Below are 21,842 nucleotides of genomic sequence, written 5' to 3'. Positions count from 1 at the left end.
CCCCGATGTCGAGGGGGCTGGACCTGTGTAGTGGGCGGTGGGGCTCCATTCTGATGGATAGATGGGATAGCCAATCGGTACTGAATATCTGGGCTCGCAAGCTGGGGTGGTCTCAACTTTCCTCCAATCAAAGGCCGTCCTATTGAACCTTTAATGAAGTGCGGCTGGCGGGTCGAGCGTCTATTTAAATGGTTGATGAAGGGGGTTATACATGTTCAGTTATTCTAAAAGTTGTGTGTTCTTCAGGCAGAGATTATTCTTGAATCTTTTTGCCGCTTCTTTTTGAGTGGATTGTCTTCAGGAAAATGGGTATGGCTTTTATTCTCCTTGTTTTGTGTAACTGTAGACGGTAATTTTATTATCGGGGTCTGTGTTGTGTCTATATGTTGCGCCCCCTGGCGGTAACGCGGGCTGCTGGCCGGGATTTCTGGTAAATACGGTATTTATTTAAAGATGGTGGAGGGGGCGCTGCTAGGCCCGGAACCGGTTTCCTTTCCGAGAGAGGACGTCCCCTTGTTCGCTGGGACATCAGAGACATGTTTTAATTCTTCAGGGAAAGTCAAGGCCGTGGCTCCGAGAGCGGTGAAGAAAATCGCCGGAGGCGAGGCCGCGGCGGCCAAGGAGAACCAGCAGCTGGCCATGAGTGAGGTACGTTTGGCGGGGGACTGAGCAGTGGGCTTTAATCAAAACCCTAGGCTTGGTGACTTGGCCTGCGTGTCAGTGCGGTGTTCGAGAAAGGAGTGGCCTTGTGTGTTGCTCTTCAACCCATAAATAACTTATTATTTCAAATCTATTTCCCAAAGCCTCTCAGGGTTGAAGGGTTATGGAGATAAGGCAGGAACAGGATACTGATCTAAGGATGATCAGCCATGAGCATATTGAATGGTGGTGCAGGCTCGAAGGGCAGAATGGCCTACTCCTGCATCTATTGTCTTAGGCGTATTAAAGGTGGTATTAAGGCAAATTGCTGTGATTGGTGTTTCGTTCTAAGCTTGTAACGTATGTTAACGTCACCTTTTAAAGAAACATTTGTTTAACTAATGTTAAAATTGAAGGCTGTTATTAAAAACAAGTACAGTCCAATTTAGGAAAGCAATATTGTCTTGATTGTGGACAGTTTTGGTATTTATTGCCCCGATCCTGAGGTGCTAAGTATTTTCTCCATGACTCACTGACACAAGTGTCTTTGTGGCACTGCAGCTGCATTGGTGCCAGGGAGATGTACAGCGAGTGGGATAAGCTGTGCTGTCAAAATCTCTTGCACTTTATTGAGAGAAAAGCTCCCATCATACCTCAATCGTCCCCGTTGTCTCTTTGAGAAACGTTGCTTAATTGCTTTGGTAACCTGTGTTGTAAATCCAATTCCTTTTCTCATTTTATCTGCATTGTAATGACTTATGGGTGGAGTTGTGGAATATGATCTCCAAAAATGGCAGCAATAAACAGTTGCAGTAGATATCATGATGGCTTGAAATCAGTCTTGTCAACATGAGACAAACTTTTGTTGTGCATCTCCGTCTGCCTCTTCCCACAAAAAATAAAATAAATAAAACTTAGCTGCTAGTCATAGAATCATACAGCACAGAAACTGACCCTTTGGTCCAAACCATCCATGCTGTCCAAGTTTTCCAAACTAAACTAGACCCATTTGGCCCATGTCTATCAAGACATTTTCTGTTCAAATGTCTTTGAAACATTGCAACTTTCTCTGGCAGCTTGCTGCATGTATGAATCGCCCGGTGTGTAGAAAAAAATTGCTCCTCGGGTCCTTTTTTTTAAATTTTCCTGCTCTCCTCTTAAACCTATGTCCTCTAATTTTGAACTCTCCAACCAGAGGAGAAAGACCTTTGTTATTCCCCTTGTCTATGACCCTCATTAAATTATCTCTAACACATCACATCAAGGAATTTGACCAGTAGGGGAAATGACAGATTTTATTATCACTAAGTATAGGCCTGTAATAACTGATTCTTTTAATTATCTCTCAGTGGAAGTATTTTAGTTTTGATACACCAATCAGTGAATTTATGATTTGATGGTCATAGCTCTGTATTTATCTCACTAATTTTTGTACCCTATTCTAATTTGCACACTGCTCAATTAATGGAAATCATAACCTTTTGAGCTTTTGCTTTGTAATTTATTATCTAGTTCAACATACTCTCCATCTACACCCTCTTCCTTACCTCAACCTAAATCATTGGTTCCTACACAGTCATAGTCATGCAGCGTGGAAATGGACCCTTCAGTCCAACCAGTTCATACTGAACATAATCCTAAACTGAACTAGTCCCACTTGCCTGCTCCTGAACCATTTCCCTGCAAATCTTTCTTATTCATGTACTTAGCTGAAAATGTGTTGCTGGAATCCTGAAGAAGGGCTCATGACCGAAACGTCGATTCTCTTGCTCTTTGGATGCTGCCTCACCTGCATTTTCCAGCAACACATTTTCAACTCTGATTTCCAGTATCTGCAGTCCTCACTTTCTCCTATTCATGTACTTATCCAAATTCTTTCAGTATTTGTAATTGTACCTGTGAAGTTCATTCCACACACAAATCACCCTCTAACAAAAAAAATGCCCCCATGTCTGTTTTTAAATCTCTCTCCTCTCACCTTAAAAACGTGCCCCCTAGTCTTGAATTCTCCCATTCAAATGAAAAGTGAACTACCATTAACTCTATCTATACTTCATTATTTTATAAACATCCATGGACCATGACAACTGGATGCTGTCCCGCACATTGCAAATTCCTTTCCAGTCCTGGTCAAATAGGCGATAAAGCATAGAACGGTACAACACAGGAACAGACCCTTCAGCCTATTTGCCTGCACATGATCTCGATCTGTCTTTCCTTCCTGTACATGTACCTGTACCTGCTTAAATGTCTCTTAAATATTGCTATCCTGAAGTCTGGCACCAAATAGGCCACAAGCTGCCTGGACTCTTGCTTTTGCTGCAGACAATGGTGTCAATCCGTTCTCCCATCACTGAACCATCTGCTACTACTTGTTGCTTCTCCTAGTTAATAGCTTTGTGCCATGGTGCTCATCCAATCTGACCAAAAGAATCTCGAATCTATTGGCCAGTTGCAAAGGCTGACACTCTTATCTAATGGGTCCCCTGCCTGTCTCTTTCACTCAGTCATTCTCTCCTGTCCCTGTCCCTGTCCATTGACCAAATTAGGCCTTATTTTAAGTAGTGGAAGTATCTTTTGTTAAAAGAATCCAGGCACATTTCCCTTCTCTTGTGCATTGTAGTCTTGAGTTCAGCCTGTAGCTTATAAATTCTGACAGAAGCTGCTCAAACTTCAAACTTCTTTCATTCCCTCTTGATGCGAGCATTGCTGGCTGGGTCAGCATTTACAGACTGCAATGCCATCAGGGAGGGAATTTACATTTTGACCCAATGAAAGTAACAGATAGTTTGTGGTATTCTGGGCTGTAAAAATGGATTTTTTTTAAGTTTATAACTTGAAGATGTTAGCATTTTTAAGGTTGCTACTTGCAACATGGTAATCCTTCCTACTCCAATAGCCAATTGGAACCAGAATGCCTTTTGTTACTGACAGGTTCATAACATTAGACAATCAAATTAACTGTTATGGTCATTTTGACCTAACTGGGCTATTTATTGCTGCATTTCCTTTTTAAATTCATTCAATCAACAATTGTTTCCTGACCATCTGCTGTGGGTCCTCAGAACATTACCAGGGTATCTGGATTTACAGTCCAGCGATAGTACCACTAGGCATCACCACCTCAATACAGCTGGCAGATCTTGCATGCAAATTATCTGCTTGTTTTCAATAACATATTTCACAGTTGAATAATTGCTTTCGAAACACTTTGCTTCATCCCGTAAACACAGTAAATGGTCCATAACTAAGTTTTTTCCCTTTCTTCTTGGACAATGAATGTGTTTCACCAGAAGAATGTGTGTGTAAAATCCAAGGTCTGTCATCGTTTGAGATCTGCAAAATCCCCTCCTCCTCGCGCCCCACTGCAAGATGAAAACTCTGCTTCAAATAAACAAATGAAGTTCCAAGTCACATGTACTGTAAGACGTGAAATGCAGAAAGAGGAAGGAGGTATGTAAGGTTACACATGCAGATGTTTCCGAAGTAAATCTCTAAAGAATGCAAACTGCTTCAGAAGGCCTTGCTATTTACTTGGTGTGACACTATAATGATTGATACAGGGTATCATCGTCCATGTTGCTTCATGGCATTAAGAAATACATATGCACAATATAAAATTACAGAAATAGATTGTTCATTCAGATCTGTATAATCCTTGAGGCCACCATGCTCGTGGCACTGAAATGTTGAATGTTCTCCATTGATGTGCAATTCTCAGCCAGTTTGAGTTTAATGTCTTGCAATTTTTGCCTCTTTTATATGCTGTGTATTAATGATAGCCTGAGCCTAGTTGCTCATGACCACTTCCAACTGGTGGTGTCTTGTATATATCAGTTGTTCTGAACTGGCATTCTTTGAGCTCTTCTAGAGAAGAATAAGTTGACTAGGGATAGTCGACACAGTTTTGTGAAGGACAGGTTGTGCCTCAAATCTTATTGTCGTCTTTAAGGTGACCAAACAGGTAGATGAGGTTAAAGTGGTTGATTTGGTATATATGGATTTCAGTAAGGTGTTTGATAAGGTTCCCCACTATAGGCTATTGCATAAAATAGAAGCATGGGATTGAGGGTGATTTTAGTGGCTTGGATCAGAAATTAGCTAGCTGAAAGAAGAGAGGGTGGTGGTTGGGGAATGTTCATCCTGGAGTTCAGTTACTAGTGGGGAATCGCAAGGATCTGTTTTGGGTCTACTGCTGTTTGTCATTTTGTTAAATGACTTGGATGAGGGCCTAGTAAATTTGTGGATGACACTAACTTCAATGAAGTTGTGGATAGATGTGGGAGGATGTTGCAGATTACAGAGGGACATAGATAAGCTGCAAAGCTGGGATGAGAAGTGGCAAATTGATTTTGATACAGAAAAGTATGTGGTGGTTCACTTTGGAAGGAGCAACAGGAATAAAGAGTACTGAGCTAATGGTAAGATTCTTGGTAGTTACAATGAGCAGAGAGATCTGTGTCCATGTCTATAGATCTCTGAAAGTTACCACCCAGGTTGATAGGGTTGTTTAAGTGTGCGTACAGTATGTTAGCTTTTTATTGGTAGAGAGATTGCGTTTCTGAGCCACAAGGTCATGCTGCAGCTGTACAAAACTCTGGTGGAGTATTGCATATAGTTCTGGTCGCTGCATTATAGAAAAGATGTGGAAGCTTTGGAAAGGGTTCAGAGGGGATTTACTCGGATGTTGCCTGGTCTGGAGGAAAGGTCTTATGATAGGCTGAGGGACTTGAGGCTGTTTTCGTTGGAGAGAAGAAGGTGGAGAGGTGACATAAGATAATCAGAGGGTTAGATAGGGTGAACAGGGAGAGGCTTTTTCCTAGGATGGTGATGGCTAGTATGGGAAGACATAGCTTTAAATTGAGGGGTGATAGATCTAGGACAGGTGTCAAGGTCGTTTCTTTACTCTGAGTAATAGGGATGTGGAATGCACTGCCTGCAACAGTAGTAGACTCGCCAACTTCAAGGGAATTTTAAATGGTCATTGGATAAACATATGAATAAAAATGGAATGGTGTAGGATAGATGGGCTTCGGATTGTTTCCACAGGTCAGTGCAACATTGAGGTCAAAAGTAAACTTAACACATTATGTTGAAAAAAAAATTGTTCATACAGGCATAGAGGGTGGTAGCCATCACCACTTTCCGGTGCAGCTGTGGTTCCAAAAGTGGATGGCTGTGGTTGATTGTCTTCTGACTGTGTTTCTTGGGAGTTAGCTTAGATTGTGAGGTATGCAGGTACAAGAACCAATTGCAAAGGTGAATAGTATGTATAAGAGTAATGCAGTCCTTCAGGAATTAAACAGGGCTTATACAGGAATTAGACAAGAATATTCTCTTCTCAAAGAGCGATCGATGAATGTTGATTTGTTTAATTTTTGAGATGAAGCTGCTCAAGGTACCTCCCTGTGCTCTGGCAGCTGACATCGATGCATGCGCAGAACTAGGCATGCAAAACGATTGCCACTGAAATCGCACTATTGCGAACAGGGCTCTGTGTTCTCAAAAAGACCGTCCTCTAATTCTTCAGTGACATTTACAGCCAATCTCTCTGCCAAAACACGCTTTATACAAGAGCTACCTGTAGTTTTATTTCCCATTTTTAGTTATACTCCTGAGAATTTGCAAAGACAGAAACATAAAGCTGGTCACTGAGCTGACTTCTTATTTTGAATTTATCTATTGTAATTATTTCAGCTTAATTTTCTAATTTTCATATCCATTGTACCTGCAGATGAACAAAATGGTTGTATCTTTGCTGAACATTCTCCCAATCCCAATAAGGAACTGAACAGTGAAACAAGTGCAATCATTGAGGAAGGAGCAGAGACTGCAGCAAATGACACCCACACTGACAGTGATCCTGCTGTAAAGGATGGGCCAGCTACTCCGTGTTCTGTGGGTGGGAGTGGCCCTAAAATAAGTGCAAAACATGTTCAGCGGAAAGACAAAGCAAAATCTTCAAAACGTACAGGGTAAGATAAATGCTTCAGGGTTACATTTTTAATCATCTGTTGCATTTGTGCTTTGTCATCTTGAGCTAAAAAAACTTCAACAGAATGGGGAAGGAGAAATTGTTTCCATTGCTGGTAATCACAGGAAACAGATTGAAGATAATGATGAGGGTTGAGTCAATTTGCTCAGCAAATTGTGATCTGGAATCCCGATTGTAACATTCAAAAACTAATTGAATGGATTTGCCTAAAAACAAAGGAAACATTCATAGGGTTAAGGGAGGGGAAAAGCCCACCTAACCTAAACTATTCCATTCTTGTCCATGTGCCAATCCAATGACCATTTAAATGCCATTAAAGTTAGCGAGTCTACTACTGTTGCAGGCAGTGCATTCCACAGCCCTGTTCCTGAGTAAACAAACTACCTCTGACATCTGTCCAATATCTATCATCCCTCAATTTCAAGCTATGTCCCCTCATGCTAGCCATTACAATCTAAGGAAAAAGGCTCTCACGGTCCAACCTCTCTCTCCCTCTGATTATCTTGTGCCTCAATTAAGTCACCTCTCAGTCTTCTCCCTAAAGAAAACCGCTTCAAGTCCCTCAGCCTTTCCTCATAAGATCTTCCTTCCAGACCAGGCAACAGCTTAGTAAATCTCCCCGAACCCTTTCCAAAACTTCCACATCCTTCCTATAATGCAGTGACCAGAACTGTATGTAATACTCCAACTGTGGCTGCACCAGAGTTTTACACAGCTGCAGCATGATCCCATGGTTCTGAAACTCAATCCCTCCACCAATAAAAACTCACATGTCATATGCCACCTTAACCCTATCAAACTGGGTGGCAACTTTCAAGGATCTATGTACCTGCACACCGAAACGTCTCTGCTGATCAAAATTATCAAGAATCTTACCATTAGCCCTACTGTGTATTCCTGTTACTCCTTCCAGAGTTAATTGCCTCACTTTTCAGCATTAAACTCTATTTGCCACCTCTAAGCCCAGCTCTGCAGCTTATCTATGTCTCTGTAACTTACAGCATCCTTAATCACTTTACAACTCGACTGACCTTAATGTCATCTGCAAACTTACTAATCCATCTTCTATACCCTCATCCAGATCACTTGGGTCCACTGTTTAGTTATTTTTATAATACAGATCCTGCGGTTCCCCACTAGTAACAACTCCAGGATGAACATTTTCCATCAACCACCATCATCTGTCATCTTTCAGCTAGCCAATTTCTGATCCAAGCTGTTAAATCACCCTCTATCCCATGCCACTAATTTGTTCAATAGCCTACCGTGGGAAACCTTTTCAAACACTTTATGAAATCCATATACACCACATCAACCACTTTACCTTCATCCACCTGTTTGTAGCTTCTTTGAGAAGGCGACCACCAAAGACTAAACTGATTAGTAGGAGACTCTTGCCACTCCAACCAAGAATTCCTGAGCATCATCAAAGACGCAAAGAGAAAAGGATGAAATAATGGTCTCCTTTGATGTAACAGCCCTGTTCACATTCATCAATATGAACCTGGCTGAGGAAATACTGACTACGTTGTTAGGAGAACCAAAGACACATACACTAAACACCACCAACTGCATCAGCAAGGATAATTATTGTCAAGCTAGTGGACCTATGCCTTACCACCCACTTCACCTTCAACAAAACCTACAGACACACCAATGGAACAGCCATGGTATCTCCGATAAGTGTTCTTAGCAGAAGCAGTAATGCAGAGACTCTTAACAGCTCTGCAAACCTACTCAACCCAAACTTTGGATCTGCTACGTGGATGACACTGTCATTACTCAACAAGATAAATCAGAAAACCTTCAAGACCATCAATAATACCCTTACTGGCATAAAATTCACTAGAGGAGGAAAACAACAACAAACTACCATTCCTAGATGTCAGAGTGAACAGCCAATGGGGAACTTCAAACTAGCGTCTACAGGAAAGCAACATATAAGGACCGAATATTAAACTACAGAAACAATCATCCCAACATACTCGGTGTGGAAACAGGCCCTTCAGCCCAAAAAGTCCACACCGACCCTCAAGAGCAACCCACCCAGACCCATTCCCCTACATTTACCCCTTCACCTAACACATGGCAATTCAACTGGAACGCTACCAACAAACGCATTGACTTGGACCCCATTTATCAGCCTCTGAGAAAAAGAACAGTGAATGATGCAATAGGAAATGATATCACCAACCCAAGGTAACGTAAATATAAACAGAAAGTGGGTTGCTAACACCAGTGCTTCACTAGAAGCTCACTGATGTTTCATCACCATAGTAGATAACATCTGAAAATGAATCTTTCAGCTCAGTGAGCAAACTTGCATCCAGAACCTTAACCTGAGCCACAAATCTTCTCAAAACTCACTAATTCCATAATTATCTTTTAGATTGGATGGCTTTGGGCAGTGGGTGTCTCCAGATTGGTTACTTCTCCTACAAAACAGCTCCTCAAGATTAAATTAGATAATGTTACCTATAGTGTGGAAACGGGCCCTTCCTCCGAAGAGAAACCCACCCAGACCTATTTCCCCTCTGACTAATGCACCTAACGCTTTCGGCAGTTTAGCATGGCCAATTCACCTGACCTGCACAAATTTGGACTGTGGGAAGAAGCAGAGCACCCAGAGGAAACTCATGCAGACGCTGGGAGAATGTGCAAACTCCACACAGTCACTCAAGGTTGGAATCTAACCTGGACCCTGAGGCAGCAGTGCTACCCACTGAGCCACCAGCCCACCCCAAATTAAATGTTGCACCTTGAAGGCTCTTCTCACTTATTTTCAGGAATATAATGGAGCCTTCATGTTCAGATTGTGTGAACTGAACAAATTGAGGGCTTGGAGTTCTAACGTCCACAACTTCATCGATGTCTTGGTGCAGAAGTCATGGTGTCATCCCCTGAAGTGTATTTGACTTGTAACAACTGCAGAGGGAGGAGGAAAGTTCCCCAAAAGAGGTAGCTAACACATTTGGAACCTCTGGCCTGCAAACTGCTGTCATCAGAGAGCACATCTGGGATGTTGATGCTGTTGGGTTTGCATTGGTTTAACTGCACAGGGGTGAAGGAGTAACATGTGTTTAATCAGCAGGTTGTTGAGGGGGGAGAGATGCGTTTCAGAAAAAAAACACTTTCATTGGTTTTTCACTCAACCCTTCAATCCTACAATGCCTTTTTGTCCTGAAATGAATTTTCTTTTTCCCAGTGCAAAAAACCCAGCAGGCCGGAATCGCAAGGTCACTGATTATTATCCTGTTCGCAGGAGTTGCAGGAAGTGTGAAGGACAGCTGAAGGTAAATCTATATTGGTATCCCTTGTAGTAGCATAGGGAATTGAGTCCTAATTAAAATTCACACAAGTTGTTCTCTGTGCTGCTGCCTTGCACTGCTGAAATGGGCAATTGGTTTAGATTTATTTGTTGTGCAGTCCACAAATTGACACCTCTCCGCTTAATGATCTTTTCTGTCATTCCTCCAACAGTCAGAAGAAAAGAAAATAATTGATGATCTGATTCGCAATGGGAAGGAAGAAGGAATGAAGGTACTCTTTAAAAGACTGGAAACTGTGACAGGACAAGCTGACTTGTCTGGGGATCTGGAAGGTGCAGTAGGTTCAACTAAGTCTAGCCCGGGTTGCTAAAACGATGGATTCACGAAATTGGTATTAATTGTCATTGAGATATGCATGGTTGAGCGACGCACTGCAGCTCACTCTTTTCCCCCAGCTGTTTTCATTTCTTTCTGTTTATCAGGAAGAAAGAAAACCGTTTGTGTTTTACCTCCTTCGTTGTTGAATGTGTAAGTGTTACTGTTATGCACGTATGAAGTGTGTATTTTCACCTGGAATTTGTGGCTGTGACTGTTGGGTCAGTCAGCCTCTGACCCACCTGTAGTTCAACTGGGCAAGCCTTCTCACTGTTGTCTTTGTTCTCTCAGGTCGGTATAATTGATGGAAAAGGTCGTGGGGTGATGGCGACAAAACCTTTCCAACGTGGAGAGTTTGTGGTGGAATACAATGGCGATCTCATTGAATTTACAGATGCAAAGAATAGGGAGGCTAAATATGCACAGGATCCCTCCACTGGCTGCTACATGTATTATTTTCAATACCTCAGTAAAACATATTGGTGAGTCCTCCTCTTTATCCTTGTTGGTCTCAAGCTGCTTCACTACTCAGATCATGGCTGCTTTGATCATGGTCTCAAACTATACTGATACCATTTACCTGCACTTGGTTCATTGCCTCCAATTAAGTACTGGCATTTTAAGTACTCATCTGGAAGTTTATGTTGAGAGTCTTTGCCTCTTCCATCTTCTCAAGCAGCTCATTCCATATTTAAACCATCCTCTGGGTGGAATTTCTTCTCTGAGATATCTTTTAAATCACTTACCCGTCATCTTTTTAAATTTATGCCCTCTGGTCTTCTGTGATAAAGTCATAGAGCCATGAGGAAAAGATTCTTGCTGTCTACTCTGCTATATCTCTCATCATTTTGTATACCTCAGTCAGGTTCCTCCCTCACTTGCTTCTGTTCCAGGCAAAACAAACTCCGGCTATCCAATCTCTCCTTGTATCTGAGACTTTTTATTCCAGATAATACCTTAGTGAATCTCCTCTGCAACCTCTTGATTGCAATTGCGTCCTTGCAATAATTTGGGCAATCAGAAACTCCGTACAGTTCCAACCCTGTCTGACCTTTCCTGATGCACTGACTCAATGCAAGTATACATACCTTTTTATGCAAACGGACATTGCTGGAGCAGCTTAACAGTTCTGGTGGTCTCTGTCAAGAGAGAAGCAGAGTTCAGTCCATTGTAACAAAGGATCACTGGGCTCTATGCTAACTCTACTTTTCTCTATGCTGATACTGCCAGACCTACGTTTGCAGTACTTTTGTTTTTTAATACTGTGCATATACCTGTAACTATGTTTAGAGTTCACTACCAGCATTCTTCATTGATTTAACCTCTTCCATTATCCATTCTGCTTTCCTCGTCTCAACTTTACTTGTCAATCATTTGGATTATTTTAAACTTTATATCAATGGGTGATTGAAGGAGAAGACAGGGAAAGTTAATTTCCTTTCCTCCCTGTATGCAGTGCCATGGGAGGTCAGCAAATAGATTCTGAGCATTATTTTAAATGTGTGAACATTAACGTATATAACTACTGTAACCTCTGGCGTCACATCACTAAGTTGGCCTTGAATGGTTTGAATAAAAAATGAGGTCTGCAGATGCTGGAGATCACAGCTGCAAATGTGTTGCTGGTCAAAGCACAGCAGGCCAGGCAGCATCTCAGGAATAGAGAATTCGACGTTTCGAGCATAAGCCCTTCATCTTGGACAGAAAACACTCAACAGGTCAGTCAGCCCCTGATCAGGGAAACCCCAAATTAAGGCTTTAGGATGTTGACATTTTTTATTTGTCCACAGGTAAGAACATTGCTGACTGGGCCAGCATTTATTGCCCATCCCTAATTGCCCTGGTAAAGGTGCAGGTGAGCTGCCACTTTGAACCACTGTGCTCCATGTGCTGTGGGTAAGCCCCCAGTGTTAGGGAGAGAGTTCCAGGATTTTGACTTAGCAACCATGAAAGAACAGCGATATACTTGCAAGCCAGGTGGTCTGGAGGGGAAATCTATGAATGGATAGTCCCAATATCTGCATTGTTCTTTTGAATATAGTAGTTGCTGTTTGGAGAGTTAGTAAGTTGTGAAAGTGCATGATTTCTTCAAATTTCTGCATTTTCTGTTTAAAATTTCCAGCATTCACAACATCTAGCTATTTGTTTTAATCTGTTTTAAGCTTCAATTTCAATGACCAAAAGTACAGTGGCACTTTGAGTACCTGTGGTTGAACCAATGGGGTGAATACACGTACAGTCAGTCGTGGCAGAGCAACAGCTGCCTAAACATTGAGTGGCTTCGAGGTTGTCATGGAAACCGTGTTTGTGTAATTCATGAACTGTACCTCTGTCAGCCAGCTGCAATGTGAGCAATTTTATAAATTCTTCATCACTGAACATTCACTGCATTGAACCTACAAGTGGAAAATTCAACCCTGCTGTCTAAATAGCTAAAACTTGTTAACCTATTTTTCACAAGATCTGCTTTAGATGAAGCAGGAATGTGGGTTAATCTGCTCTTTTGCTTTCCGAGACAATCTGTTCAGTAGAATCCCATTTCCTGTGTCTCTGTTGCATTCTGGCAACAAAGATGGAAAGGGCTTTCTGTCTGCATGTAACTGTTTTATTAGATTCCTAGCTTCCATTGGGTTTCAACAGCATGTGTCACTTGATTCACAAATTAATTCCACCAATGAGGAAAACCTTTCTTTAGAACAATCTTGTATTTGTAAAGCTCCATGTTTTAAGGTGAACCAGTGTTAGTCATTCCTGATTGAAGAGCTTATGCTTAGTGTCAACTCTCCTGCTTCTTGGATGCTGCCTGACTGGCTGTGCTTTTCCAGCACCACACTCTCCAACTGTAAAATAAGTAGGCATTCTGTTTCCCTATTCTTTTTGTAGAAGCTGTTATCTTGAAACTTCCACTAAAACATCTGGGAATTTTGCATTTGTTCAACATCTTGACCTTTTTTTATACTCAGAAAATTTGCATCCTGCAATTGGAGTTAATCAAGGCAAACTGCAGATACTTTGAGGGGAAGCTAGATCAAAAGGAAAGAAAAATGATGGAGCAAGATTGTGTGTAGGCTGGATCATGGGATATAGCCACCATAAATCAAAAGGGACGGAATGGCCTGTTTTTTTGAGCTATAGATTATAGATGACTGTTCTGTTCTATTATGTGACTGATCTTAAGAGGCGTTGACCCCAACAACCACCACCACCATGTTGTTTCAATTTTATCTTTGTTTTCAACTTGTGTTTTAGTGTGGACGCAACAAAGGAAACTTCACGTCTCGGTCGGTTAATCAACCACAGCAAGAACGGAAACTGTCAGACCAAGTTACATGATATTGACGGGAAGCCACACCTTATACTTGTTGCTTCTCGGGACATTGCAAAGGGTGAGGAGCTGCTCTACGATTACGGAGACAGAAGCAAAGCATCAATTGCTGCACATCCCTGGCTGAAGCAGTGAGCCAAATTTCACTGTTTTGAATAAGCAAAACTATTTAAAGTATTTGATCCGATGCTTGCTCTGATTTGTGATGCAGCACTTAATCAAAGTCATCAATAGAGACTACTGGATTTCACGAGTACTGCTGAGGTGGTAGTCTTGCATCTTTAGAACTTTTATATCTTAATGCTTTTGTATATCTTTGTACACAAGTGTGCTTTAGGAGCTTGCAGTCATGAGGCAGGTTGTGTTTTTTATGTAAACAATTCCAAAATGTCCAGCTCTTGTACAGTATTAGCAACCTAGGTCTGCTTTGTGCTCTGACAAATCTTTTTGCATATTTAAGAGATGAAATGTTGTCATTTGAACCACTTTTAGAAAGCCCTCACCCCTCCTTCAGAGTAATGAATTTGGTGTCACTTCCAACTGGAAGCTGCATTTGGACATGTCTGAATACAAAGAATGAGTGTTGATTTGCATTAGCTGAGATTCAGTTTTTAAGGCAGGACTTCACATCATATGCCAGTGCATGTGTTGTAAACCGCTATTTAAAATTTGTATACAGAAGCTTCATGTTGAAGACTATTTAAATAAATTCTGTGACTTAACGCTGTTGTTGTGAGTGACTGTACCTCCTCCATTTTACATTGTTGTGATTTCAGCACTTTCCATCCCACAGACTCTTGATTGCATATACCTCTGAGATGCTGACAGTGATAAGTTCATTACTTTGGGCTGACAAAGACTATGTTGAACAGTTGGATAATCTTAATCCATTTTCAGCACACATGAATGGAACGGCTGCAAACAACTGCCATCTCTCCTAATCAGTAAAGATGGATTGTACTGGTCCGTTAGCACCTAGTTAACCAGAATGGAAAGTGTTCAATGTGATCATCTTTTGTTTCACTGCCTTTAAAGAGAGTGTTGCCATTTATTGCAGGATGAGCAAAGCAAAAATAAAAATGGGCTGTAGCCTTTATGATCCAGGTTCATCTATGCACTATAATAAAAACTTGTACATTTTACTTGATGGCTAACCATAACCACACTGATTTATCTTATAACTGGGCATATGATACGATGGAGGGGATTCATAGGATGGTTAAGCAGCAGCAGATTGGGATGGCACTGTAGTTGTATACAGGCCCAGACCCTAATGACCACCAGTTTATCAGGTTTGCCTCACTGGTGTGTAGTGCTAGAAATCAAGGTACCTCAAATGTTAAAACATTTTAACAAGTATGCAGACTTTCACCAGTTTACTCATTTTCATGGAGTATGGACCAGGTTTCTGTACCTAACCAAGATTACTGTTGTACCACTGAGCTGTCAACATTTAAGTTCTAATGGTATTATAAACCACCCCTTCATAATCCTTCTCTAGCTACTTTAGTTTACTTGCAGATGGTACACTGTGGCTGCTTCACACACCATAAAATATCTGCCTTTTGCATTAAAAGGAGAGGTTGATGACAACTGCTGAAGGAAAAAGAAACAGGCTTTCTTTGGGTTGAAGCAGTTTTTTTTTTCCCCTTCACTTCAGAGAAGAGAGGTGGTACCTGGTTCTGTGGAGATCTGATAGCTTCTCCCTATCTAGTACAATCCCAAACTGTCCAAATACCCGCGATTCAATCACCTTGTTATGGGCAGGCCAAAAGACTTTGTCAGTCAGAGCTGGTCATTAGTCAGCAGGCTAATCCGCTGTCCAAAGCTCCCTTGGCTCCAGTTCATCTGCACTAAAGCTTGAACAAGCAGTTGTGGAAACGACACTTCCAATAAGTGTCAGGCAGCCTTTTAAAAAGTACTCCAATGTATTGACAATCCTCTGTTTTAAAAAGTTGTTTTTTCCATTTCATTCCATGATCAAAAATACACCATGATTTTACAACATGCATTCTGCAAAGGACATTGCTGATCCAGTTACAACATTCTAGCAGCTTTATAATCACTATTACTGATGCTGTGCTATTAACTTCCAAATTTCTTTGAATTGAGTTCTTAAAATCTTTCTCATGTTCCTGACAGAATTCTACATGTTCAGATGTCTATCCTTAATGTGATGGAGGCTTAATCTAACCTGAACAGTGCAGAGTATGCAGTTGTCGGAACACAATAGGGTTAATAAGTTGAAATTCAATAGGTTTTTAGATTTATTTTTATTAATTGTTTTTCAGTTACAGCACTACCTACTGTATAAATAGAAACATAATCATATTTGTTGACCAGGACTGATCTCCCCATGTGACTGTTCAGTTCATTCTTTAGTTTTGCTGTCAATGATTAGAACTGATACTTGGGTTCAGTATAGTTAGCAGTATTTGAGGGACAATAAATATTTTGGGTAAATAAATACATATTTTTGATCATTTTAAATATAGTCATACTACTTTAGATTTATTTGTTCCATTTCAGAAGTTAAGTTATGGTTGAAGTTAAATTTACCTGAAATGGAAGAATAATACCAATATTCAGGTAACTTGACTGTTTAATTTTTCCAAAATTCATTTCAGAAAACTGACATGGTGGGCTGAATCACCTTCTCTGTACAGTTTGGTCAAGTCCTTTTATGTACAAAGAACTTTTATGCTTGACCATCTTAAGGTGTTTATTTTTAAGAAAACCTTGTACAGGCATCTCTAATGCAGTTGTATGTTTTGAAAAATGTTTACACTCCAAATCAGAAGCTTTTTTATTAATGACTGGGAAATAAATGCATTTGGCTTTTTGATACATTGTTAGGAGAAAACATTACCTATCAAATGCTGTAATTGGATGGTGGTGAATGACATGAATGGAGTCTCCCATTTAGCCTGATGCTGTTTTGTGAGTTGTTCCACATTTGGATCCTACTCCGTATACCAGAATTTTGAGCAGAAGACCAACTGGCCCTTTGATCCTACTTCACTGTTCAACAGTTCATAGTCTTATCTCCCCTTTGCTCTCTGTCCCTGAAACCCCAACTCTCACTAGGAGAAAGTGAGGACTGCAGATACTGGAGATCAGAGTCAAAAGATGAGGCACTGGAAAAGCACAGCCATTCAGGCATCATCCGAGGAGCAGAAGAATTAATGTTTCGAGCATAAGCTCTTCATCAGGGGTGTGTGTGTGTGTGTGTGTGTGTGTGTGGTGGGGGGAAGGTCGCAAGGGGGACTGAGAGACAAGTGTCAATTTCACTAGTTTCCTCATCTCTCTTCCCACCACCTTATCCCATGTCCAATCCTCCAGCTTGGCACCGCCCTCTTGAACTGTCCTACCTGTCCATCTTCCTTCCCACCTATCCACTCCCCACCTTCATCAACTTCTCACATTTTGACATTTCACAAACATTCCTGATGAAGAGCTTTTGCTCGAAACATTGACTCTCCTGAGGCTTGGATGCTGCCTGACCGGCTGTACTTTTCCAGCACCACGCTTTTTGACCCCTAACTCTGCTGTTCATCAAAAGTCAATATAAATCAACCTTTCTTCTTCACAAGGGAGAAGCTTTCCACAGATTAACATGAGGAGAAAAGAATTCTACTCGTATCCGTATCAAATAGGAGACCATTATTTTTAACTAGGTTTTTCTTTAATTCAGACCTGATCAGGTGTATCCTAGACCTGTGGGAAGCGAGAGAAGTGATTGCTGGGCTCCTTGCTGAGATATTGGTATAATTGATAGCCACAGGTGCGGTGTTGGAGGTTGGCTAACATGGTGCCACTATTTAAGAAAGGTGGTAATGAAAAGCTAGGGAACTATAGACCAGTGAGTCTGACCTTGGTGGTAGGCAAGTTGTTAGAGGGAATCCTGAGGGACAGGATGTACATGTATTTGGAAAGGCAAGGAGTGATTAGTGATAGCCAACATGGTGTTGTGCGTGGGAAATCATAAACTACTAAGTGGATTGAGTTTTTTGAAGAAGTAACAAAGAGAATTGATGAAGTCAGAACAGTGAATATGATATATATGGACTTCAGTAAGGCATTTGACAAGGTTCCTCTTGGTATTCTGGTTCGCGAGATTATATTGTATGGAATACAGGGAGAACTAGCCTTTTGGATACCGAATGGGCTCAAAGGTAGAAAATGGAGGGTGGTGGCAGAGGATTGCTTTTCAGACTGGAGGCCTGTGACCAGTAGTGTGCTGCAAGGATCAATGCTGGGTCCACTGCTTTTTGTCATTTATATAAATGATTTGGATGTGAACATAGACGGTATGGCAAGTAAGTTTGCAACTGATACCAAAATTGGAGGAATAGTGGACAGCAAAGAAGGTTATCTGAGAGTACAACAGGATCTTAATCAGATGGGCCAATGGTCCGAGGTGTAACAGATGGAGTTTACTTTAGATAAATGTGAGATGCTGCCTTTTGGAAAGGCAGATCAGAGCAGGACTTACACATTTAAAGATAAGGTCCTGGGGAGTGTCGCTAAACAGAGACCTTGGAGTTCAGGTTCATAACTCCTTGAAAATGTCAAGTCTCAGGTAGATAGGATAGTGAAGAAGGCATTTGGTATACTTTCCTTTACTGGTCAGAGTATTGAGTACAGGAGTTGGGAAGTCATGTTGTGAATGTTGTCTGAACTAAACTCCACCTGCCACTCCTCAATCCATTAGCTCATCTAATCAAGGCCCTGTTGTACACTGAGGTAACCTTCACTGTCTACTACACCACCACTTTTGGTGTCATCTACAAACTTATTAACCATATCTCCTATATTCACCTCTAAATCCTTTATATAAATGACAAAAAGCAATGGACTCAGCACCTATCCTTTTGGAACACTGCTGATCACAGGCCTCCAATCTGAAAAACAATCCTCTATCAGCACCTTGTCTCCTAACGTCCTGTGCTTGATGTATGAGTGACATTTTGATATCAACCCTGATTGCCACTGCTTTGTGAAGCACACTTGAGGGTCAACAAATCACAGTTTATACTGTGGATTTATTCTGGGCAGCATAAGGAAGCAGACCCAAGCCTTAAATAATACAGAACTATGGATGTTGAAAATCTGGAACAAAAACAAAGCGCTTTCAAGATCAGTGACTCTTCTGGACTTGACGTGTTAACTCCTTCTACAGATGCTGTCAAACTTGAGTTTCATTCAGCAATTTCTCTTTTTTGTTTCAGTGTCAAATCTATAATAGCCAGAACAGAGATTGAATCATGTACTGTTGGTGTTATTTTGAATACGACATTGGCCACCTACCAACTGAGCTAACTGCCACATCTCACCCCAAATGATTATTGCACACACTAGAAACACTTGCTCTGGTGCTTTATTTTTTCAAGATTTAAACAACAGAATTCTGTTCTTCCAACCCAGAATTGGCTGTTCAATGTACAACCAAATGATTAAACTAAAAGTAACAAATTGATTAGTATTGTACCACATCTTGACTGAACACAAGTTACTTTTTTAAAAAAATGTATTCATGCATGCATCACTGGCAAGTCCATCATGTATTGTCTGTCCCTAATTGTCTGAGAAGGTAGCGTTGGACAATTTTGAATTGCTGCAATTTTTTGCGTGTATGTAGTCTCACAGGAATTTTGGATCTGTGTTTTCAGTACGTCAACCCAGCAACAATCAAAGTATATGTGCTCAAATCAGGAGAGTGTGGCTAAGACCTTGGTGGTGATGGTTCTCCCATGCACCTGTTGCTCTTGTTTTTTTTAATTGATTGTGGTGCTGTTGAAGAAGCCTTAGTGGATTATAAATTAATTTCTAATTATTATTAGCAAACTTAAACCATGCAGTCAGAGATCGAAGCTACTAAACATAATTATTCACCCAGTCTTGCAACTTTCACCAGCAGTGATCACTTGAGCAAGAATCTAAGAAATTCTCTCTTCGGGAAGAAAATATAAGAGTAGCACAGTGGCTCAGAGGTTAGCAACGCTGCCTCACAGCCCTTGGGACCCAGGTTTGATTCCTGCCTCAAGGGACTCTGTATGTGGAGTTTGCACATTCTCCCTGTGTTTGCGTTTCCTCCCACAGTCCAAAGATGTGCTGGTTTGGGTGGATTGGCTATGCTAAATTACCCATAGTGTTCAGGGATGTGTAGGTTGGGTGCATGAGTCAGGGGAAAATGTAGGGGAATGGGTCTGGGAGGAATGTTCTTCGGAGGGTAGGTAGAGGCTTGTTGGGCCAAATGGCCTGTTCCCACACTGTAGGGATTCTGTAGTTCTGACCTACTTTGGTTTGGCTAGACTACATAATTAAATGGTTCAAAGTCGCAAAATATAACTAGTTCCTTTGATACCACATGGGAGTTGCAGGACTGTCTCTCAAGAATCATACAGAAACGAGGCCATTAAGCCAACAGTTCCCATGTCACAACCTTGTGATTGTCTTATTAGACCTACTCCTGTGCTTTTCTAAATTGATCCATTCCATTTTGAAAGTCACTATTGAAAGTTAAATTCTTTATTGGGCAGTTACATGGCTATACTCCAATGAAGAATGTTAACTATTATAGCAAAACTTTCAAGACTGGTTATGCCTTCAACTTCTCCTGTCTCTGGCATTCACTCTTTAAATTTCTCCACCCACTCCCTCTCTCCTTTTAAATGTTATTTAAAATGTTACATGGCTCAGTGTCAAATTTTGCTTTATACTGCTGTAAGTGTACCTGAAGGTATTTTATTCCAAAAGTACTATACAAATCTAAGTTTGATCATTACCATTTTCTAGTTAATGATCTATTTATGATCACAGATCTATGATCTCCCATTTCAGTGAACATGGATGGGACATGCTATTACATATTCTCCTCTTGCCTTGGCCAAGATTAATCTCTCCGCCATCTCCATCCATGTATCATCGCACCCTGGTCTGCTATTTGTGAAATTTTGTGTGGGCCAAGAGACTATCAAATATCCTCACATGATGGTGAATTGAATTATCTGAAATCACACCCCCCTCCCGTAGACCTAACATGAGAGTTCTGTATCTTACTATTATCCATCTGCCGAGATCATACCTGAGCCGTCCACTTGAGCTGACTACAATTCCAGTCTTGTGCAGTAGGTGGCAGCCTTCCACTGACTAGCGCTGCTTCCAACATCCCATTTCCCTTTACACATTAGACAAATGTTAACTTTGAACTTCAGGGGTAATTGTGATGAAATAACCGTTGCCCCATATCTGTTCATAGATTTTTGGGGGCTAAACCTATCTCAAATTTAAAGTCTGGTTGAAGATTTGTAGCTCGGGTGTCCGTTGTTGTGGTTCTGTTCGCCGAGCTGGAAGTTTTTGCCTGGCTAAGGAACATCATCAGTGCTATTGGAGCCTCCTGTGAAGCGCTGCTTTGATGTTTCTTCCGGTATTTATAGTGGTTTGTTCTATCTCAAATTTAAAATTAACAGGTGGAAGGCAACATCATAACAATTTTCACCTGCTCCATCTTCTTCCATCCTGATAATCACATTGTACAATGATAATAGAGTTACTGAGCAATAGGTGATCAATCTCGATAAATGAGTGTACAACATACACAGGACAACAAAATCCTGGGAACCAGACTTCCAAAATCCTCTACCTCCAAACATATTCACAATTCACCAGCTCTCAAATTACTCCTCATCTCTCAAATTGTTACCTAACTTGCAGATGAATGAATTAACATGAATATTACCAGCTAAAGTTTAACATCAGCTGAAATATCTTTGGGCTAGAAATTCTGAAAATAATTTCAACTGAAAAGTGAGATGAATGAACAAAATAAGACAGGAATTATACTTTGTCTTGCTGCAAGTCCCATTCAACCCTCCATCTGCTTCAGTTGGTGCAATATTTTGATTTTAAGCTTCTCACTCAGGTTTTCAAATGCCCCCATATCCTTGAGGCCTCCCTATCTCGAACTTCCTTCCAACCCACTTCCCAACCTTCCCAGTCTGAAGTTATCAAATTTCAGTTTCTTAAGCATCCCTGAATTGTAGGCAGCTATTCCTCCAGCTGCTAAAAGCCCAAACTCTGGAAGTTCTTTCCTAAATGTGTCTACTTCAAAACATTCCTTAACATTCTACCTCTTTGACTGAACCTTATGTCAGCTGTTTTAATGCGGCTAAATTACTTCTGTTATATAAATACACTTATGAGGTGTCTTCAGATGCTTTATTGAAGACAACATATA

The 21,842-nt window shown here is 41.0% G+C and overlaps 1 protein-coding gene across 3 annotated transcripts; it reads left to right on the top strand.

The window, feature by feature from the left end:
• Positions 1-132: 132 nt before the first annotated feature.
• LOC132827003 (N-lysine methyltransferase KMT5A-like) lies at positions 133-14,662 on the top strand. Of its 3 annotated transcripts, XM_060843331.1 has the most exons (8): positions 133-309; positions 554-648; positions 3,933-4,092; positions 6,374-6,614; positions 9,840-9,927; positions 10,115-10,174; positions 10,570-10,760; positions 13,528-14,661. In XM_060843331.1, the coding sequence occupies exons 1-8, from the start codon at positions 306-308 to the stop codon at positions 13,736-13,738; spliced, it is 1,050 nt and encodes a 349-aa protein (XP_060699314.1). In that variant the 5' UTR covers positions 133-305; the 3' UTR covers positions 13,739-14,661. The 3 variants fall into 3 exon arrangements, with proteins under 3 accessions (XP_060699314.1, XP_060699313.1, XP_060699312.1); XM_060843330.1 differs by lacking the exon at positions 133-309 and having other exon boundaries at positions 448-648; positions 3,936-4,092; positions 13,528-14,662; XM_060843329.1 differs by lacking the exon at positions 133-309 and having other exon boundaries at positions 448-648.
• Positions 14,663-21,842: the final 7,180 nt, after the last annotated feature.

This window comes from Hemiscyllium ocellatum, chromosome 24 (genome assembly GCF_020745735.1).
Source record: "Hemiscyllium ocellatum isolate sHemOce1 chromosome 24, sHemOce1.pat.X.cur, whole genome shotgun sequence".
Taxonomy (NCBI): domain Eukaryota; kingdom Metazoa; phylum Chordata; class Chondrichthyes; order Orectolobiformes; family Hemiscylliidae; genus Hemiscyllium; species Hemiscyllium ocellatum.
The sequence above is the reverse complement of the archived record's forward strand: the minus strand, read 5'-3'. Positions and strand labels throughout refer to the sequence as shown.

Coding starts and splice junctions, on each gene's coding strand:
- LOC132827003 (XM_060843329.1), top strand. CDS start 454: ATGGTGGAGGGGGCGCTGCTAGGCCCGGAACCGGTTTCCTTTCCGAGA. Junction 4,093..6,373: donor AATGCAGAAAGAGGAAGGAG/GTATGTAAGGTT, acceptor TTGTACCTGCAG/ATGAACAAAATGGTTGTATC. Junction 9,928..10,114: donor AGTGTGAAGGACAGCTGAAG/GTAAATCTATAT, acceptor TTCCTCCAACAG/TCAGAAGAAAAGAAAATAAT.